Source organism: Salmo trutta, chromosome 14 (assembly GCF_901001165.1).
Source record: "Salmo trutta chromosome 14, fSalTru1.1, whole genome shotgun sequence".
NCBI lineage: Eukaryota > Metazoa > Chordata > Actinopteri > Salmoniformes > Salmonidae > Salmo > Salmo trutta.
This window is the reverse complement of record NC_042970.1, coordinates 26,819,890-26,841,236: the sequence shown is the minus strand read 5'-3', so window position 1 is coordinate 26,841,236 and position 21,347 is coordinate 26,819,890. Positions and strand designations below refer to the sequence as shown.

At 42.6% G+C, this 21,347-nt stretch overlaps 2 protein-coding genes across 8 annotated transcripts; both read right to left on the bottom strand.

Annotated features, from left to right (window-relative positions):
• Nucleotides 1-366: 366 nt before the first annotated feature.
• pfkfb2b (6-phosphofructo-2-kinase/fructose-2,6-biphosphatase 2b) lies at nucleotides 367-13,406 on the bottom strand. 6 transcript variants are annotated; one of them, XM_029775088.1, is made up of 17 exons: nucleotides 13,234-13,406; nucleotides 10,920-11,072; nucleotides 10,073-10,198; nucleotides 9,610-9,706; nucleotides 8,620-8,686; nucleotides 8,453-8,527; nucleotides 8,263-8,319; nucleotides 7,984-8,108; nucleotides 7,554-7,761; nucleotides 6,809-6,955; nucleotides 6,482-6,586; nucleotides 6,264-6,393; nucleotides 6,105-6,167; nucleotides 4,420-4,484; nucleotides 3,007-3,189; nucleotides 2,327-2,349; nucleotides 367-1,920 (listed from the first exon to the last, which is right to left on the bottom strand). In XM_029775088.1, the coding sequence occupies exons 2-17, from the start codon at nucleotides 11,005-11,007 to the stop codon at nucleotides 1,851-1,853; spliced, it is 1,629 nt and encodes a 542-aa protein (XP_029630948.1). In that variant the 5' UTR covers nucleotides 11,008-11,072; nucleotides 13,234-13,406; the 3' UTR covers nucleotides 367-1,850. The 6 variants fall into 6 exon arrangements, with proteins under 6 accessions (XP_029630948.1, XP_029630951.1, XP_029630949.1 ...); XM_029775091.1 differs by having other exon boundaries at nucleotides 10,073-10,165; XM_029775089.1 differs by lacking the exon at nucleotides 13,234-13,406 and adding an exon at nucleotides 12,658-12,839.
• Nucleotides 13,407-13,888: 482 nt separating this feature from the next.
• On the bottom strand, nucleotides 13,889-21,278 carry LOC115207696 (putative homeodomain transcription factor 2). 2 transcript variants are annotated; one of them, XM_029775083.1, is made up of 17 exons: nucleotides 21,028-21,275; nucleotides 20,392-20,504; nucleotides 20,244-20,300; nucleotides 20,070-20,139; nucleotides 19,802-19,960; nucleotides 19,482-19,662; nucleotides 19,184-19,301; nucleotides 18,764-18,919; nucleotides 18,435-18,668; nucleotides 18,220-18,348; nucleotides 17,743-18,012; nucleotides 17,527-17,658; nucleotides 17,322-17,408; nucleotides 16,981-17,136; nucleotides 15,643-15,738; nucleotides 14,926-15,051; nucleotides 13,889-14,750 (listed from the first exon to the last, which is right to left on the bottom strand). In XM_029775083.1, the coding sequence occupies exons 2-17, from the start codon at nucleotides 20,419-20,421 to the stop codon at nucleotides 14,730-14,732; spliced, it is 2,022 nt and encodes a 673-aa protein (XP_029630943.1). In that variant the 5' UTR covers nucleotides 20,422-20,504; nucleotides 21,028-21,275; the 3' UTR covers nucleotides 13,889-14,729. The 2 variants fall into 2 exon arrangements, with proteins under 2 accessions (XP_029630943.1, XP_029630944.1); XM_029775084.1 differs by lacking the exon at nucleotides 15,643-15,738 and having other exon boundaries at nucleotides 21,028-21,278.
• Nucleotides 21,279-21,347: the final 69 nt, after the last annotated feature.

Sequence of the window (21,347 nt, the reverse complement as noted above, 5' to 3'; positions counted from 1 at the left end):
TTTAAAATGAAATGTTAACTTTTGTAACATATTAAAGCATCATATAGTTTACATCCTAATAATGCAATTGAAGTGAAATTACATGAGCTAACTTTATATTTTAGCAGACACTTATCCAAAGCAATTTATAGGAGCGATTAGGGTTAAGTGCCTTGCTCAAGGCAGATTTTTCACCTAATCAGTTCAGGGATAAGAAACAGCGAGCTTTCGGTTACTGCCCCAAAGCTCTTATCTGTTAGGCTACCTGCCACTTGTGTACATAGTGCTTAATAGCTCCCTTGAGCGATACAGAGAGTAGGAAAATTAACTTGAAACATGCCACCTCCTTCCCCAAAACTCACACAGAAAAAGGAGACATAAATTACACCTGTTTTACATATTTAATGACTTTTTTATACAGTTACTGGAGCAACATCTTAAATACAATTCAACTATGCTAAACCAGCTAATTGAAGCAATGAAGTCCATATCAACAGGCAACATTTTACATGACGAAATTCACGAGATTAATACTGCAGCCGGGTATTGAGTACAGTACATTCTTGAGCTGAGCAGGCGATCCTTGGGAAACGTATCAAATATATAGTCACAACTCTTGACATTTCTTTGGAACCTTCTTGTGTATGATTATACACATCTTTACAATTGTGCTATGCACAGAACAGATTACTTTTCAGTAAGGCTATCAACATGCCCCAAAAGGCACAGGCAAAAAAATCATAAATAATTGTGACACTGTAGTTCGCAGTCATTGGAATAATTGGGTGTGCGTAATAGCATAACTTTTATCTAAATTAAAAGGATCTTGTGTGCCCCTACTGACTAGTGGCTTTTGGTGCAAATTACCACAGATCTCATCACTTTTTGCAGGTTATTAATGAAAACATTCAACACAACACCAACACAGCAGAATGCCAAACACATTCATACAAATAGAGACATCTCAATATCTAATATACAGCTACTGTACATTCTTCTGGTATTCTATATATCAATATCCTATTAAGAATATGTGATGAGAAAAACATCTTATCACACCTTGACTATGTCAAATATTTCCTTCAAGTATCTCAGAGCACCTGTTAAAATATGGGATATTTGCACAGTTTTGGTTTCAGTGGTAATGGCTAACAAGCTACATTTATTAATAGTCGCATGTCTGTAATAATTGGTTAAAAGGCAAGGTTCTCAAATAAGCTTTGAGTTGCTTAAAAATCTACTAGTGTAAAACATTTCCTCAACCATGAATTTCATAAGGTATTGAAGCTACACTGATAATTAGGACCGTAGTACTTTTCTTATTCCATGTTTACATATTTCTGTTACTCCTTTATGTTATCTGAAGACAGAGTAAGTAATTGACAGATAAATACACTCATTTACATGACAACTTCCCTTTTAAGAGCACTGGACTAACTTCTAATCTAAAATATATACAGTATATTCTTATTGTAAATGGTTCCACACAAACCATATGACCACAATATCAAATTATCCTACTATGTTTTTCTGTGTTCATAATGTCACGTGATGGCTAATATGGATGTGTCTGATAAAATGCTTTATGCTGCAGTAGTGGGAAAGGATTTCATGATACCATAACATGCTGCCACATATATTCAACAAGACATGAAGGGTCTCTGATACACATAAGGCATCATGTTTGATCTTTATTGGCATACATGAAAGAGGTGTTATAGTTGTGCCACCAGTGGTTCCAGATATTTGGCATGCAGGGAAATTATTATATGATGTGGAAGGCCATAGGGACATGGAGGATAGGATGAGCAGAACTTCAGTGTCACAGGGATAGACTGAGGCACCAGCTGAACTTGAAGGTGACTTCATAGTCACTCAGAAGCGGACACAGCCACTAGTTTCTTCTGGGCTGTCATAGTCGATTCCTTCACACAGGGAGTCCTTTAAACAGAAACAGACATGATTAATATTCTCAGTCGATGGTTCTATCCCTGTCTTAACATAAGTCCAAACACTGACCAATTATTGTCTTGAAGACAGGTCTTACATTACTACTAGTGTTTTGCCTCAGAGAGACCAATGAAAAGAAACATCCCTGCTAGGGAAACTTTTCTCCTGATACACCATCATCATTATAAAACAAAGAGGGAACAAAATGATTAGTACTATTAGTAGTGAAGTGTATGTCCTTGAACTGAAATTATGATGAAGCATCATACTGTATGATGATATCGGTTTAAGATGCTATACATACCCCATTGTCTTATTGAGATGACATCTCATGTGAATAAGTGAAAACAGAAATTAAATTGGTGGAGTTCTGCGGGAATTTATCTTAAATACTCACAGACAACAGCTTCCTATCCGAGGCTGTGAGGACACAGACAGGGAGGGAGAAAGGGAAGAGACAGAAAGAGATAGACATGGGGAGACTAGCTGAAGCACTGAACTCACAACAAAGCAAAGCGAACCAACACACTCGGATCACAACAGCAACTTTGAATACGCATCTCAAGACATCAACATGTCTATATTTACGACCCTTGTATGGCATTGATCTCTGACACTAATTGTTGTTCAGTGCATGTTTCTCCTAAGATGACTAATGTATAACACCTGGTTACTGGAAGAATTTTGAACTGTGTATCATCTGGAATGGTGCTTAAGTGATCTATTCATAAGATGTAAATGAGTAGAAGTTAGTGGTGCAGTTTATTTAGGACAGGCATAGTGCTGTGCATATTCAAGATGGAGACACAGCCCATGAAGAAAAAGGGAGGCCATGTAAGACAAACAGCTAATGTTGGGGGAGAGACAGACATTATATAAAGAGGGGAAGCCACCAACAAGACCACAGCATGTCAGGGAGACGTCCACTCTGTTTTTATTACAGAGTCTAAATTATCAAGGGGATTTAAGGGTGATGGGATGCTAAGGATAAAGAAGGGCATGGGTGGGAGGAGGGAGGGGACTGAGTTGAATTATGAGTGATTAATTAAGAGGGCACCATCCATTTCTGACACTAACTTGGCTTTGCTGCAGCACCCCCTCTGGCATCTCGGGGAACTGCAGGGCCGATGGGGTGGGGCGTTGGGGGAGCCAGGGACGGTTGCCGGCACTGTAGAGCCTGGGCCGCTTGAACTGGTCGTGACTGGACAGGGGGGTGTAACTATTCCGCCGGATGGGAGCTGGGTCCCTTGGGACCTTATCCTGGTTGGAGATGGGGAAACACCAGGTGCATTAAAAGAAAGAGACCCGGGAACACACAGCGTTACTGGGACAATTCCCCAAAACACAGCAATCAAACAATCCTTCTCCTTGACCAACCACTACAATAGGACTTTCGCTATGGCATATGAAAAAGTTGATTCTACATAGTTAAAAAAAAAAAAAAAAAAAGCACTAACAGATTCCACTTAATTCTGCTCCTCCATATTGTCTATGGCATCTCACTAATAGCTCAGACACACCGGTAGGATTGTGAAACGTTTGCCTGCCGACTACTTAGCACTTCTGAACAGAGTGTCGGCAGTCTCTCTCTTTTGTGTTCAAACAGCAAAGACCTTAAAGTCGTCAGCCACTCAGCCTTGTTAATATAGTCCAAAACAGAAGGTGGCAGTAGCGTTATTTGGAAATGCATGTCCGTTGTTTTATGGTCTACAGTCACGACGAGTTCAAGCGGCCCAATATTAGCTAGCTATATAGCTAGCTGCGCGAATGTCACTATTGTTTTAGACAGCCTTTGTTGATATAGCCAGATGGCCACAGCTAGATAACTCACTAGCAAGATGACAAATAAACAATTTAATTCACTCTCCATGGTCACTACAGCCCATCGATACATTTTTTGCTAGCTGGCTAACGTTATGGTAGGCATTATTCACTAGCTAGCGAGATGTTGTGCTAGCTAGGTAAAGTTAAGACACTGCATTGACTCTCAGCAGCCAGCTACAGGCAGCTGCTTCATGGAAAATAATCCATTGCAATTGAATTATAATTTTACTAGCTACAGTGGCCAGATTGCTAGATTGGTAAAGTATTTAGTGTTGTGTGCATTGTGCTGCACTTACCACCCCGTTTGTTTCATATGAAGTGTGAGTAACTGCCTTGTCAGTTAGCAAGCTAACGTTATCTAGCTAGCTAACTAATAAGCTAGTGCAAACCTAAAAAAAATATGTAAAGACTTGCTCTAGAAAAAAATGTATTATGCAGCTTTATTGTTTTAGTGGTGTCGGTGTTCGCAAGCAGGGAAAGGTGATCAGTCATAGCTTCGTACAAGTTAAATATAAAGTCACACTAACTCCTCATTTATCCAGACATAGCTTGAGCTAATTTGGTTAAAGAGGTTCCGTGAAGCATGTGATATGTGAGCAGAACAGAGCAGGGATGCCAAAAAGGAGCAAAGCCTTACCACTGAGAATAACATGGAATGTTACTTACAAGTGGTCGGTCGCGATGTGTGTTCACTGCCTCCACGTTAAGGTAAAACATTTCCACTTTACAGCCTGGGGATAGTTGCAGAGATAAATTCATGTTACCCATTCCTAATTGTCAAACTAAACTCAGCAAAAAAAGAAACGTCCCCTTTTCAGGACCCTGTCTTTCAAAGATAATTCGTAAAAATCCAAATAACTTCACAGATCTTCATTGTAAAGGGTTTAAACACTGTTTCCCATGCTTGTTCAATGAACCATAAACAAATAATGAACATGCACCTGTGGAATGGTCGTTCAGACACTAACAGCTTATAGACGGTAGGCTATTAAGGTCACAGTTATGAAAACTTAAGACACTAAAGAGGCCTTTCTACTGACTCTGAAAAACACCAAAAGAAAGATGCACAGGGTCCCTGCTCATCTGCGCGAACGTGCCTTAGACATGCTGCAAGGAGGCATGAGGACTGCAGATGTGGCCAGGGCAATAAATTCGCAATGGCCGTACTATGAGACACCTAAGATAGAGCTACAGGGAGACAGGACGGACAGCTGATCGTCCTCGCAGTGGCAGACCACGTGTAACAACACCTGCACAGGATCGGTACATCCGAACATCACACCTGCGGGACAGGTACAGAATGGCAACAACAACTGCCCGAGTTACACCAGGAATGCACAATCCCTCCATCAGCGCTCAAACTGTCTGCGAGAGGCTGAACTGAGGGCTTGTAGGCCTGTTGTAAGGCAGGTCCTCACCAGACATCACCGGCAACAACGTCGCCTGTGGGCACAAACCCACCGTCGCTGGACCAGACAGGACTGGCAAAAAAGTGCTCTTCACTGACAAGTTGCGGTTTTGTCTCACCAGGGGTGATGGTCGGATTCGGGTTTATCGTCGAAGGAATGAGCGTTACACCGAGGCCTGTAGTCTGGAGCGGAATCGATTTGGAGGTGGAGGGTCCATCATGGTCTGGGGCGGTGTGTCACAGCATCATCGGACTGAGCTTGTTGTCATTGCAGGCAATCTCAACGCTGTACAGGAATGACATCCTCCTCCCTCATGTGGTACCCTTCCTGCAGGCTCATCCTGACATGACCCTCCAGCATGACAATGCCACCAGCCATACTTCTCGTTCTGTGCGTGATTTCCTGCAAGACAGGAATGTCAGTGTTTTGCCATGGCCAGCGAAGAGCCCGGATCTCAATCCCATTGAGCACGTCTGGGACCTGTTGGATCGGAGGGTGAGGGCTAGGGCCATTCCCCCCAGAAATGTCTGGGAACTTGCAGGTGCCTTGATGGAAGAGTGGGGTAACATCTCACAGCAAGATCTGGCAAATCTGGTGCAGTCCATGAGGAGGAGATGCACTGCAGTACTTAATGCAGCTGGTGGCCACACCAGATACTGACTGTTACTTTTGATTTTGAACCCCCCCTTTGTTCAGGGACACATAATTCAATTTCTGTTAGTCACATGTCTGTGGAACTTGTTCAGATTATGTCTCAGTTGTTGAATCTTGTTATGGTCATACAAATACTTACATGTTAAGTTTGCTGAAAATAAACACAGTTGACGTTTCTTTTTTTGCTGAGTTTACTAGTGGTGATAGAAGAATTCCATCAGATGTGAACATAACACAATGTAATTGTCAATTTATTCTACCGTAAGTCTAATGAACACAAAGTCTTACCATAGGCAACAGGGCTGAGCTTGAGCACTGTGTGCAGTGGACATTTCAGGTAGGGTAGATCATCTACGAAATACATAGTTAAAAAAAAAAAAAGTCAATGACTTCTGGTGTTTGTGACAGTGTCAGTAAGTGTGTACTGTATGTTGTGTGCTCACCCACCTGCACTCTTGTCCAGGAAGTAGGCTAGCAGGCAGCGCATGACAGCCTGGTGACAGATGACCAGCACATTGCCTTGTCTCTCTAGCTCCATGATGACAGGCTCTAACCGCTGCACTAGGTCCTGGTAGGACTACAGGTGGGGAGAAGGGACACACTGAGCTTTAGCTATCCCTAACAAGATAAGGGCTCCATATTGTGGTAAGCGGGTAGGACTTTACCTCTCCTCCTAGGTAGCGGTAGTGGTACTTGTCCTGGTCCCTCAGGGCAAACTCTTCTGGAAAGGAGTTCTGGATCATATCATATGTCATCTCCTCACAAACACCCTAACAGATGGGAAAGAGAGAACTCTGGAAAATGTACCTTGGCAGTTGAGTTGCCAGATAATGATCAATCATTACTTATTATTCAAACAATGAATATAAGTCCTTTATCAAAGATCAAATTCATTTTAATCACAAATGGTGTCTACCTAAATGAAACCATCATGGTATTCATTATTTTCGACCAGTGATAGGTGAGAGATCAGAGGGAAAGTCAGTACTGACAGCATCTATCTCGTTGAGGATCTTCCACTGTTCGTAGGGCACAATCAGCTCCTCAGCAGTCTGGATGGTACGTCTCAGCTGGCTTGTCCACACCTTCAGGTCCGACAGTTTGTGCTCCTCGATGAAGCCGCGCAAGGCATGGGCAAACTGGACCAGAAAGGGCAAAGAGAGATTAGTGTCAATAACAGGCCCATCTATCAGGGGACTTCTTATTGTACATGATCATGGTAAACATGCTATTAACTATTTAAAAGTACATGACCAGATTACGAGTGTTTCCTCAAATTTAAAGTACAGGAGCTTTAATTAGTCATTTCCATTAGCTGTTCAACTAAATCTAAATAGAAATCGGTAGGATCCACTGACTCAAAGACAACGGTCAGTATTATGCCTGACTGCTCCATAGAGATTGATAGAGGCTTCTACTGTCCAAAAGGCAGTATTAGCATTGGCAGCGTCACTGAGGGCTTCCACCATTTTAATGTAGTCAACAGGGTGGGCCTTCCAACTTCATTGGCTGATCCCTCCTGTTTACCCTGTTGGAGTCATGTCCAACTGAGTCATCAGGAGGGATCAGCCAATCGTGAAGAAGAAAATGTACTACTTCAAAATGGAGATGGCCTCAATGGCGCTGCCCATGCTATCACAGATGCTATAATGGCACAGATACAAAGATGAATCCTCTATCTCTATGGACTGCTCTCTCTGGACTAGGCCCAACTGTCATGGCAGACAGGACACATACCTGTTTTCCCCCTGGGGAGAGCTCCGAGTCGCCTCCGATACGGCCCTCCATGTTGTGATTGCTCTCTCCATGCCGGCACAGGTAGAGCGAGTGAGAGTGCACTTGAATGTTCATGAGGTAGTACACTATCCTACTCTGGATGTAGTCTTGCACCCGGTTCACCAGGAAGCGCCGGCCCACATTCTCCACCTTGATAAAGGATAGGTCCCTACGGGAGACACAGTAACACAATTGTCTATGTATTCTGTCTCCACCTGGTGGCATACATCTGACCTTGCAGCAAATTTACAGCAATTCTCGAGAACTACAAACGTTAATGCCTATTAGGTATAACACATGATGAACAGTATGGACAGTTGCCTCTAATTGAAGCAATGTCCTATTCAATTGCAACACACTGAGACAGACAATATGCATTGGTCATTCTTACTTGTCATAATCATCGGGATCCAAAGGTTGGTATGTAACCTTATAGCACTCTATGCGTTTGAGAAAGTCATCCATTACTCTCTCTCTGTGCCTCTCTGGGTAGTCTGGACTGGACACCTTCACCTCCTGTTTAGAGATATGACACATTAGAATGTGGGCAAAGAAAAATGAAAGTCGTGACATAACAAGGATATAGTCCGTGTATAAATAGGTTAGTTTTGACCCTGGCCTGGGGTCATAGTAAAGCATTACAATCCCACATGGCGACATCAGAACATACCAGAATATTAGCAGCAATGACTTCTGGGTCATCACACACAGACTCCACAAAGAACACCTGTTGGAAAGAAAGCAGCTCAGACTGCGCCACTAAAATATACTGCCTCACCACAGGGCTGGATGCAGTGTAGTTACACAGAGTAACGTTATATGGAGATACAAACACAAAAATATATTTGGCACATTTTTACCTTGAATGCATTCTCTTTCCCAAAATCAAGAATGAGGTCTCTCCTCTCCCTTGTTGTGTTTGTTGCATCAAATACCTAATCAAAGCAAACATCACAAAACGGGTGGATAAATGTAAAATATATTGAACAGACAAAAAGGAATCTAAAGGAAAGAGTAGATGCCTTACAGCGATTTGTCCTCCTTCTTCAGTTAGATATCCTTTCACATCCTCCAGGGCTACCAGAGCACACTGTCTGTGGGAGAGGAGAGGGAAATACAATGACAGTAGTCTTAATCTGCATCAAAGGGCTCAACAGTGGGTCTGCAGAAAAGGGGGCAGGTATGCATTCCAACCTCATATATATATATGTTTTTATACTCAATCTTAAAGGCCACTGTATCATTTTGTGTTTGATTCTACAGTGAGCAGTCCAGTAGACCAGAATGATATACTGTATATCTATCTTTCTTCTGCACAGACATCTGAATAGTAACACTGACAGAACAGTGAGGGAACATACCGATGCAACATTTTGTAAGGAGTGAATGAGTGCCAGAAATAGATTTAGATCAGCATTCTGTGATGTTGTCAAGAGCAGTAAAGCCATTTACAGGTCCATAAACAGCAATTCAGATGTCTCATTAAGTGATTATTCTGGATCAAGTTTAGTGCTTGCTTAGGAAACTTTCAGCTAGTTGGAAAATAGTAATCCATCACAAATTACTATGAAAAACTAAGCAAATGTCCATTTGAATCCCACAACTGCTGTGTGTACTTGTGTGTGTACACACACACATTCTATTAATATAATATGGGTCTTTTGTACACTGAATATCTGCTTGCACAGCAGACAGTGTGTTGGTTCAGAAACTCACTAGCCATTGACGCAGCAGCCGGGGCTGCAAAGTACACCTGTGAAATCATGCATAAGAGAACCTGGTGTGCTGCTGGAGTAATAAGATTCACTCAGATCTGACCATGCTGATGGAAACAATACTTGATTAATTACCGTTTTTTTCCTAACATGTTACGATTGATAGAAAACTTTGTCTGTCATATGTGAACTTAAGTTCTAAGCAAATAAAAATGAAAAATGTGCCATCAAAACAGTGTGCATGGCAATTGTGAATGCTTTCTCAGTATGGAATCTGCATGAATAAAACAAATGTAACTTACTTCCTTATTTCCATGGCTTCCTTGTTGTCGTGTCTGAAGAAGTCGTAGGACTTGTAAGCTTTGACAGCCTCTCGGCGGTAAACACCCAAGTTAAACACTACAAAATTAACAAAATGGCACCAACAGAGTTATGACTTGCTTGTATTAGTGTCTACATGGTTTATTAAGTTAGGGTTGTCTCCTATCATAGAAATGGGACTGGTTCAAAGTAGGATCCTATTCAACATGGGGCGTCTCAGTTCTCAGGAGCTTTACATTTTTTATAAAAAATGTGACATTTACCTAATAATGAAGACATCTACTTTGTAGGACACAATACACTGGTGATTTAAAGTTGACTGAAGTGCTTATTAAAAGATATCTCAAACACCAGAGGGTTCCACCATCAATAGTCTGTCATAATGGAAGACTTAAAGGGACATTCAAAAAGTGATGTTGTAGGGGCTGTCTTCCCCCACCTCACCTTTGGTTGGCACCCCTATCCAGTTGAGGTATCGTGTCAGTTTCTTAGACATGTAGGTCTTTCCCCTGGCAGGTAGGCCGATCATTACAATCACTGTGGGAGAGTTTGTCATGTAGGATGCCCATGCTGAACAGAAAGACAGACAGACAGACATACATACATACTATAGTGCATTAGCATCAGACTAACTCAGATACTACTGTATACATTCTATACTGTATACGTACAAGTGATACACAGGCCTGACAATAAAATTATATAATGTAGATAAGGCAAAACAATTTAACTATCAAATTTGTTGGTTGTTATGATCAATCATCATTGGATACATTTCTTATCCTTGATTTCCCATGTACTGTATACTTAGATGAAAAGGGATATGTCAAATGGACTGGCAAGCCTTGGCTTGTTATTCTCATATAAATTACGCCCGCAACAGGACTGCAGATAAACTGAATACTGCATGGAATATGGGCTCATTGTAAACAGATTTCAACATAATCTGCATGATAAAAATATAATGTGGAATGAGAGTGAATAATTTTCAGAGAAGACGGATCCCTCTCAAAATATTATAAACACAGTTGTATTCCTTTTAAACTAATTTGCTTGTTAATGTGTACATCAACAAAAAAATGTGTTTTCAATGCATAGGGAAAGCTTTACATCATAACTAGCAACATTTTTGGAGATGAAGCCAAAACAAAATAACACCTGTAGACTCATTCTGTGCCAGTCAAAACAGCCTGAAGCAAGCATCCAGACTGCAGCAGAATTGTTGCTGCCTGCGCAAAGCTCTCCTGCATTGAAGATATTGCTCTGGGAGGCTTATCATTTGGCTACTTACAGCATTTCTTCTTGTTTACTCTGAGCTCTGTTTTCTTGGCTTCAGCAGAGTTCGCCGAGCTAGTCTCTCTCTGAATGGTTGCGGACATGGTGGAGTTGTGTCCTTGTTGTGCCAGGTTCCCAAAGGCTCTAGAAGGGCATGGCCCCAGACAATCTGAAACACAAGGTTGATTTATTCTAGCAGTAGGTCTAGGCCTATGTAATATTACATTTTTATTTATATTTCCTGAAAAAGAATGACAAATGTATCCACTATCTGAACAATATTCAATTAAATTGATGTTGATATAAAATATATACAATGGTATGTGGACACACCTTCAAATTAGTGCATTCGGCTATTTCAGACACAATCGTTGCTGACAGGTGTATAACATCGAGCACACAGCCATGTAATCTCCATAGACAAACATTGGCAGTAGAATGGCCTTAGTGAAGCGCTCAGTGACTTTCAACATGGCAACATCATAGGATGCCACCTTTCCAACAAGTCAGTTCGTCAAATTTCTGCCATGCTAGAGCTTCTCCAGTCAACTGTAAGTGCTGTTATTTGAAGTGGAAAGTGGTCTAGGAGCAACAACGGCTCAGCAACAAAGTGGTAGGCCACACAAGTTCACAGAATGTTACTGCCGAGTACTGAAGCACATTGCGCGTAAAAAAAATCCTCTGTCCTCGGTTGCAACACTCACTACCGAGTTCCAAACTGCCTCTGGAAGCAACATCAGCACAAAAATGGTTAGTCGGGAGCTTCATGAAATGGGATTTAATGGCCGAGCAGCCGCACACAAGCCTAAAATCACCATGTGCAATGCCAAGTGTCGGCTGGAGTGGTGTAAAGCTTGCTGCCATTGGACTCTGGAGCAGTGGAAAGGCGTTCTCTGGAGTGATGAATCACGCTTCACCATCTGGCAGTCTGACGGACACATCTGGGTTTTGGCGGATGCCAGGAGAACGCTATCTGTCCCAGTGCATAGTGCCAACTGTAAAGTTTGGTGGAGAAGGACTAATGGTCTGGGGCTGTTTTTCATGGTTTGGCCTAGGCCCCTAAGTTCCAGTGAAGGGAAATCTTAACGCTACAGCATACAATGACATTCTAGATGATTCAGTGCTTCCAACTTTGTAGCAACAGTTTGGGGAAGGCCCTTTCCTGTTTCAGCATGACAATACCCCTGTGCACAAAGCGAGGTCCATACAGAAATGGTTTGTCCGAGCCAGGCCTAATCTCCCAACATCAGTGCCTGACTTCACTAATGCTCTTGTGGTAGAATGGAAGCAAGTCCCCGCAGAAGTGTTCCAACATCTAGTGGAAAGCCTTCCCATAAGAGTGGAGGCTGTTAAAGCAGCAAAGGGGGAACCAACTCCATATTAATGCCCATGATTTTGGAATGAGATGTTCAATGAGCAGGTGTTCACATACTTTTTGTCATGTAGTGCATATAGGCCACACTAAATGCACTTAAAATCCCATTTCATTAAGTATTAGGAGTCTGATGAATTTTCTAATGAATTAGAAAGTAATGGCATGACTTGACATTTGCTGTAACATAATTAGATTACTTTTATATTAGGTTGGATACAGCTTCGTTTTCTGTCAAAGGCCTTCAAGCATATTGCAACACAGCAAAGTGAGGGACTGCCATTTCATCCTCACAGCCACCATGTATTGCGCGGCCATATCCGCTCATCAAAAGAGCATTAACAAAAACCGGGAATCACAAAATGATGCCAAAGCCATTTACCTCAGTAAGCAATATTATTATGCGACGACACTACTGCAGTCCAATCGGATAGTCTCGAGCCAGGGTCACTTGTCTGTGTCCGGAACACTGATAATACACGCATTGGTTGTTTCCATGGAGATAGTTAGAGAGCGCAATATCTTATTTGTCCGATTATTGCGTCTATGTGAGCATGGGCAGCGCCATTGAGGCCATCTCCATTTTCTACTAGTTGGTAAACAAACTGAAAGGGTGCATACTGCCACCCTGAGTGTGTTGTTTGAACAGGTATAAAGCCAAGGTTGGCGATTTACTGCCACCTGCCATTATGTAATGTTTGCTCACAAGTATAATTAATTGGTCCCGAGTATAACCCATCGATCCCACCTAATGACCTGGATGGAATTATGTGATCCTTCCTTAACCCATAGGAAGTCCCACCCAGTTGACTACTTCAAAATTGTGAATGTCCTCCATGGCGCTGCCCATGATAAAATTACATTTTGGCCACTAGAGTCCTCTATCGGGCTCTATGGTTGTTTCACACCTAAATAGCACAGGCTACTTACTGTACACTCAAAAACTATTGCAATTTACCTGCAATATGAGAGCCGATGAGGGAATTAGAACATTGATCTGACGCCCAATACGCACGTTCTGCTATCTCTGACTCAGGTTTTTGTCCCACTCCAGTCGGCGGCGCAACTGTTAAGTCCTGTTGTGTGCTACGCTGTCCTTGTGCTGAGGTTGGTGGCGCGGGCCCGGTTGATGTCCTTCCAAGCCAGAAAAGCATGAGAAGGTGTGCCATTTGCGTCACAATTTCTTTACCGTAATCTTCATAATATTAAGATTTATGATGGGCATATAATGTATATTCATTCAAGTAAATTTACCTTAATAGAAAATTACTCAAGTATAAGTGGAAGTCACCCAGTAAAATACTACTCGAGTAAAAGTCTAAAAGTATTTGGTTTTAAATATACGTAAGTTTCAAAAGTAAATGTAATTGCTAAAATATACTTAAGTATCAAAAGTAAAAGTATAATTAATTAAACCGGACTGCACATTTTTTTAAATGTATGGATAGCCAGGGGCACACTTCAACATTCAGACATCATTTACAAACGAATCATGTGTGTTTAGTTAGTCTGTAGTACTTTAAAGTATTTTTACTTAAGTACATTACATCACTGTGTATATTATGTAGGCTGTGGAAGTGAGAACATTATGTGCACTGACCAGGCAGCAGTAATAAAATCATTGTGAAAGATTTATTATCAAAGGAAATAAAACATAACCTAATTTATAGTCTAACATTTTTTTTTTTATCAAACTATACCATCTGTGAATAGTTGCTTAGCAGAACATAATGGTCTTCAGTACTAAGGCCATGATGGCGGTCCAAAGATTACAATCTATGTGTACCATTATGTCAGTAATGAAATACAGACAAACCCCAAATAAATAAATCCCCAATAAAAGCTACAGCACGTTGCCCTTAAAATATCACAAAATCGGTTTAGAGTAGAGTTAAATATTTCCTATAAAAAAAAGCAATTAATCAATTTAGTTCAGTAACCCATTTTGAAGATCTGTATTAACATTTCTCATTTTAAAAGTATTTTACGCTGTCTAACAGCCGAGTACATGTCAAACCACGCTGGAATGTCAAATTCTTTCATAACAGTTTGTTCATTCTTGTTTCCTATTCCACTCCACGTCTTGAAATGGTTCATATTGAAATGGCCAACAAATTTCAGTGTTCATTAGGCACCCATTGGCTACTGTTTCTCAGAGTAAGAATCAGGAAGTGGCCAGGTCCAGGTCCTGGCACTGGAACTGCTGCAGCAGATCAGTTCAGGCTACAATGATTACGTAGCCAGGGATGTGTGTATCATTGATTGTAAAGAGCTCATGCTTGTGTATGACCACAATGGTATTGTGTGATTTAAAGTTCAATGTTTCTGGGAAGGCACAGAGATGCATAGGCGATCACTCAGTAGGTTTGCACACTTTGCACAGATTGCCAGCTGTAGATGGTAGGAGTTGGCAGAGTCTCCAGTATCCAACAGTTAGTGGTTTAGCAAGTCACATTAAGGCTTAATCTTCCACAGCTGTAAGAGACAACAAAGAGGGCACATTTAAAAACCCAGCACATATACTCACTTTTGGAAGTTAATGTACATGTGCCAGGAGGAAAACAACTCTGACAAAGGTGAAGATTCACTGTATGGCAAAAATATCAGTGTTAAGCAACAGCATTGTAGGATTAGAAGTGTCTCCACTCACTCGGATGTTGAAGCCGAGCAGGTCGCTGACCACAGCGGAGACTGCAGACAGGATGACCACGCGTGTGATGTTATAGATGAGAGGGTTCACAGTCAGCCCCAGCAGTCGGAAGGGGGTGTCAAGCTCCTGTAAAAGGGTTGGTATGAGAAGCCAGTCAGAGATGCTTTCACTGTACGTTATGCTGAATAAACAACTACCAGCCCAGTAGATTCTTCTTATTTATTATGATACATTTTTTGACCCCCTTTTTCTCCCAAATTGGTAGTTACAGTCTTGTCCCATCGCTGCAAGTTCCGTACGGACTCGGGAGAGGTGAAGGTCGAGAGCCGTGCGTCCTCCGAAACACAACCCCGTCAAGCCGCACTGCTTCTTGACACAATGTCGCTTAACCCGGAAGGCAGCCATACCAATGTGTCGGAGGAAACACCTGGTGACCGTACACCTGGCGACCGTGTCAGTGTGCATGGGAGGACATCCTGGCCGGCCAAACCCTCCCCAAACCCGGACGACGCTGGGCCAATTATGCGTCGCCTCATGGATCTCCCGGTTGCGGCCGGATGCGATACAGCCCGGTATCAAACCAGGATCTGTAGTAACGCAGCTAGCACTGCGATGCAGTTCCTTAGACCGCGGTGTTACTCGGGAGGCCTCTCAGCCCAGTAGATTTGACTAAAGTCAAAAAAGTCAAGATGGGCTGAAGTTGAGAGACATCCTTACTTTCATTAGTTTTGTTGCAAGCTTCAGAACATTGTTCACTATGTTCAAATTTTCTTTCTTGTTGGGCTTCTTTTCCATCTTAAGATACAAGTTGATCTGAAATAAGGAAATAATTGAGAGGGAGATGTATTAATAAAGTTTTTGCTTCAATAGAGTTGTAGCATAGATTTTTGTATCATACTTTTATTCTGAAACTATATTGAGTCATTATTACTGACAGTACCCCTTTAAGAATTTTATTGCAAAGCACTTAATTATTCCCAGAAGGCACCTGTGCATGTCCAGAGGGAAAGAGAAGAGCTTTGATGTTGATGTGAATCCTACTTGGCTGCGTTCTTGTGATCGGAGAACTAATACAAGTACTTTACCCGTTGTAACTGTGTGACCCACAAGTCCTCCAGAGGAGATTGAATATAATATCCATGATCAAGAAATGAAGATCGCAGAGGTGCTTGGTGTTGCTGGTATTTGCAACGTGTTTCTCCATCCAAGGCAGTGAACTATGGTGCATGTCTCAGCTAACACATTGGTGTGAGTGGACTATTTCGGTAAACGTGTCCAAAGTGAACATTTGAAACATCACTAGCTTAATTTCATAGCACATCTATGTTAAAGTAGTGAACACTCAACGGACATCATGCATTTATTGGCCAAAAACGACAATCAAGTTCTCTCAAACATCAAACAAACATCAAAGAGACACGCACATGCATTTCACGACTGCGTTGAACTACCCCATTGTTTCTAGAAGCTTCTCCACGTGGAATACCCAGTTGTAGCTGGCTGTGTAACACATTTGGCAGAAAATAGTTTTCATCAGATGACAACAGAAGGGCAACACTATTTGGCTAGCAGCCACACAAGTTAGCTTACAATGAAAAAGCAAGGTATTTTTTGCAAAAACGATGCATGGCCATATTTCTAATGTTTATCATAGAAAGAATGTAGCTGCCTACATTTCCTGAAGGTTTGCTTGAAGTTAATCTTGCATTTTAACTTGCTACCAGAGAGAAACTAGACCGGAGGAAAGTAACAGAGAAAAGTAGCCTACATCAGTCAGAACGCTGTCTGATGATCCAATGACAAGTGCAAAGATATTTCATCCGAGTGGAGAAGTGCAACTGATGCACGAAATTAGTCCTTTTACATTCATGATTTGGAGCGAACCCTGACTGAAGCTGAGCAGAATTTACAATAAGAAGCATTTTAAAATCTGTGTTTATAAAATGCAGATCTTTTTTTCTGTCTTTTATCTTTCCCTTTCTGCGTGAAAAATTCAGAATCCTGCATTAATGCGAACCCTGATTGTGTATGTGTGTGTGTAGCAGGGGGCCTTACCTGTTCGGTAAGCAGCACTGACACGTTGCTGTATTTACAGTTGGTCTCGGAGCCCAGGGTGGCCAGACGGAGCAGGAAGAGGATGAGGGAGGAGCCCCACACCATGAGCTCCCAGTTGGTCTCGGAGTCCAGGAATGTGTGGTGACTCTTTAGGAGCTGGCAGTTAGATATAGAAAATGAGTACTCATTATCTTAAATCTATTCTGTTTGTACAGGTTGGAGCTTAACAAATGCACATTCGTTCTTAGAACAGGTCTTTAAAAAAAAAAAATTGTGGATGGTAAATCATGGTGTGTTTACTGGAATCTTGTGTATTTACTCTTTTTATAGATATGTCTGACCTGTGTACACAAGATGAAGGCGATAGAAAGGGCCAGGAGGAATATGGAGGAGACGATGACATCAACGGAACGCTGGGGCCCACGTCTCTGTGGTTAATAGGAAAAAATATTTGGGCACATTTCAATGAGGGCAGGACCTTCATCCCCCCTAGTGGAAAACCATACGCTGAATTAAAGGCACCCGAGTAGTGAGAAGAACTCAGACCTTGAGGAAGGAGCGGAGCGACAGCCACATCTTAATGTTCTGCACATTCTTCAGCCTGAAGTGGGGGATTTCCGACTTCTTGGCCTTTCGTGCTGATGTGATGTGGTTGAAGAGTTTGGCGAAAACAAGCCTCTGTTGAAAGAGAAACAGCCACACCATTTACAGCGTATTCATTTTGTTGTAGTGAGTCTACAACAGTGGGACTAACATGCTGACCTGTTTGTAGGTCCTCTCTGCCACACACATCATGAAGAAGAAGAGGCCTGTAAGGCAGAGCCTCTCCACGGTGGTGATGAAGAGGAAGGCATAGGTCTTGGCATCGGGCGGCCCCACCGCCATGACAGCCAGCTCAGCCAGGGACAGGGAGCTCAGGCGTGTCATGTCCAGCCGCTGTGCCAGGCGGAAGCCAAAGGGAAGCAGCACCAGTGTGGCAGTGACCAACCCCCCCAGGGCTAGGTATCCCATGCCCTGCTCCACCACTTTCACCTACAGAGAAGATATCACCTCTGTTAGGAGGACAGAGTTATGGGGCACAGAGTACACAGCCCATATGGTGTTTCTATAAATAGAAACAGTAAGAAACCCATTCCAGCCCTAAAGCATTACACACCAGCATTCACTCTGTATTGAACGTGTGTTAATTGTACCAAAACGGCATCAGTGAGTGTAATGAAATGGTCATAGGAGGTGTACCCGTGTGAGGATGATCCCACTGATCTCCAGTACTGACATGTCTGCTTTCTTGCACTCCCCCTGCTCCCAAATGATTGCACTGACCCGGTCTCTGGATGGGTGGCACGCCTGCAGCCACGATAGTTGACCCTGTGAGGAGAGAAAGCTGGTGTGCTGATATACTAAGCCTTTTGAGGTTACATATTATGTGACAGGGTATGGTGGTGTAGACCCACCTGCTGTAGGTTCTCATCATCACTGCTGAGAGTGGTGGATGGGGGGAGAGTCAGGCCAGGGCAGTACCGCCCCTCACTGTCACTGCTGCCAGTGGAGGCGGAGTCAGGCCCCTGAAGAAGATCCTCCCACATCGTATCATCTGTGTCAGAGGCCGGGCGCGAGCCCTCGGTCCTCAGGTGCTCCACTTCACGAGGGTTCACCTTAGTGTCCTTGGCACCTCCACTACTTTCCTCCTGTGCAAATAATAGGACTGGTCAAACTAAATGTCCACCTTTCACTCAGGCTACAAAGAGCAGGACCAGAGCACCCTGACTGTCTTAAGGTTTACCTCAGGTGGTGAGGGATTTGAGAAGGAGTGAAGGTGTCTCTTCCTGAGGACAGTGGTAGGTGTTGGTCCAGCTACACTAGTGGGTGGTTTTGCTTCCTTATCATCCTCACTGGAAAGCTCATCAGAGGCCCCAAAGCCCGACTTTTTCTGATTTGACTGGACAACATCACAAACAGCAATAGAATTAGCTGGATAAAACAGCAAATCCACATGATACCCAAAATGTAAACCACAGACAAAAATCTAGCCTTACAACCCTCTATACAAGTTTACTAAGGCAACGCAAAGGAAACAAATGTTGATTCACACAGACATTTGGCAAAAAAGGAAAAACTGGAACTCTGTTAATGACTGCTTGACTCAAACAGTCATTGTTTAATGATCAGGTAAAGGATCTGATCATTGTTTGTTTGGCCTTACCCTTCTCTCTTCTGATCTGTACAACCTCTGGTTTTCCTCCAGCTGCCAAGGCTGCAGCTCAGTGTCCCTGTCGTTGACCTGTCCCTCTGTCCTCTTCAATCCTTTACCCTTCCTTAGCCTGAATGAAGGGTGAGAAAATAAGGGAACATGTTATACAGTGTGGGAGCAGTTTGCGCAAGTGTATAAAAGGGTGTGTATGAACAGCATGTGTGTGAGCACCATGTTTGTGAACAGCATATGTGTGAACAGCATGTGTGTGTTAGCAGTGTGTGTGTGTTACTGGCAATAAGAACCATACCTCCTCCTGCGTGCAGGGCTGGTGCTGCTGCTGCTGACAGGACTGACTGAAGGGCTCCGGTTGGACTCAGTGGACACTATCTGGCAGTGCACTGTCCCCAGCAATAACATAAGACACATTGGCCCCAACTGCTCACTAGCAATGGCTGCAGGAACCTCCACGTACAACATTGCTGCTGCCACTACAGAGAGAAAGCCATTAATAGACTATTTAGGGGACAGAGTTACAGACCCATTTAGGTTTATGAAAAAGTATATTGGATTCCACAGCATACATCTGCATCATTCCTAAAGCAATGTTAAGGTGAGATGTAAGTTTACCTTGCATGAAGTAGAGCACCAGGATACAGGTAGAGATGGACCTGGAGGTCACCTGGATCCACCACTGGAAGAAGAAGGGGAAGAGGAGCACCCTGACCAGGCCCTTACGGGTCAACGCCGTCCATGGACTATCGGGCTTGGCCTTGCCGAATGTAGACCCTGGAAAAGAAGAGAGACAATCTATAGCGTTGCATGCACCATATCCATCCAATAAGCAAATAGTGCAAATGAGCATACATATAACACCTTGTAATAAATGGATAGTCACCTCTTACTAAGTCAACATCAATGAGGTCTGGCTTGACATGACCGGACCTTTTTGGTTTACAGGCCATGCCCTGTGTGAGAGACAGTTATCTTTCCAACAAATACTGATCGCATAAGACATTCATTTAATTGCTGGTGAAATATGAGCATATTAAACCAAACGTCATGAACTTACATTAAGTTCAGCCTGTTCCAGAGACTTCTCCCAAACCTGCTGATCATATGCACCGATCTGTTGACACATGGACACACTTCAGTTTTATTATACCATGTAAGGGATTTTAGACCCTCATTACATTGTCAGTAAGTCCAGCATGTCTTACCTTCTCTTGATACCATGCTATTCTCGCCATTGTCTTATGATTGTGGTGAACATTCAGTGTCAGGTCATTTCAGAGGGGACACAGGGACAGATAAGATCTGGCTGCAACCCAGGCTTGTGTAACAACAAAAGCAATGGAGAGAACATTAGAGATTAAGCAAAAACAATGACATTGTGGAGTACAATGGGCCTTTCTGTGGCCACAACATGTTCACTCAATACCAGAAATTACCACTGCTAGGTAATTATAGCTTACTGTTTTTCATTGTGCTGCATGTACAATTGTTACCCTCATTACAAAAAAATAACTATATAGAAATTCAACTAATCTCAATTTAGCCCAAAGGATAATGTGGTTGAAGATAGGTGATACAATTGTTCAACTGTGTTCAAATGAAACTCTGTACTAGTGATCATTCTAAAAACAGCCAGTAAAACCATCATCCCAGAGCAGTATCATCAAGCGGGATGTCGCAGTGTCGTAGCTCTGCTTCGCCATCATTCATGCAACCTCGGCTATACTTTTCAACTCGTACAAAACACGGTTGAACTTGCCACCGTTGAAAATAGGTAAACAGATTCGTGCCACATTTACATTATATAGATTAGAAACAAGTAACGTTAGCAAGCTAGCTACCATTAAACAAAGAGTTATCTCGCCAGCTCTTCTTCAGCCCAGGAGTGGCGCGCGGCTCGACGACGTAAACTATAGCCAGTTAACGTGAACAGCATCTCGCCTGTAGGAATTGCAATGATTTATGAGTAACTCTCTTTTACTGCAGTTCTCAAAACGATTTCCCCAATCTTTGCTATCAGTTGTATTTGAAGTCGAATTCCCAGGAATGCACACCGAAACAACTATTTTTAAGCTCTTGCACTTCCTTTTTCCGGGTTGATCGGAGCCTGCTTGTTTGTTGACATTTCTGTCAGAACTGTCAAATCTGTGCAGCCAACAGC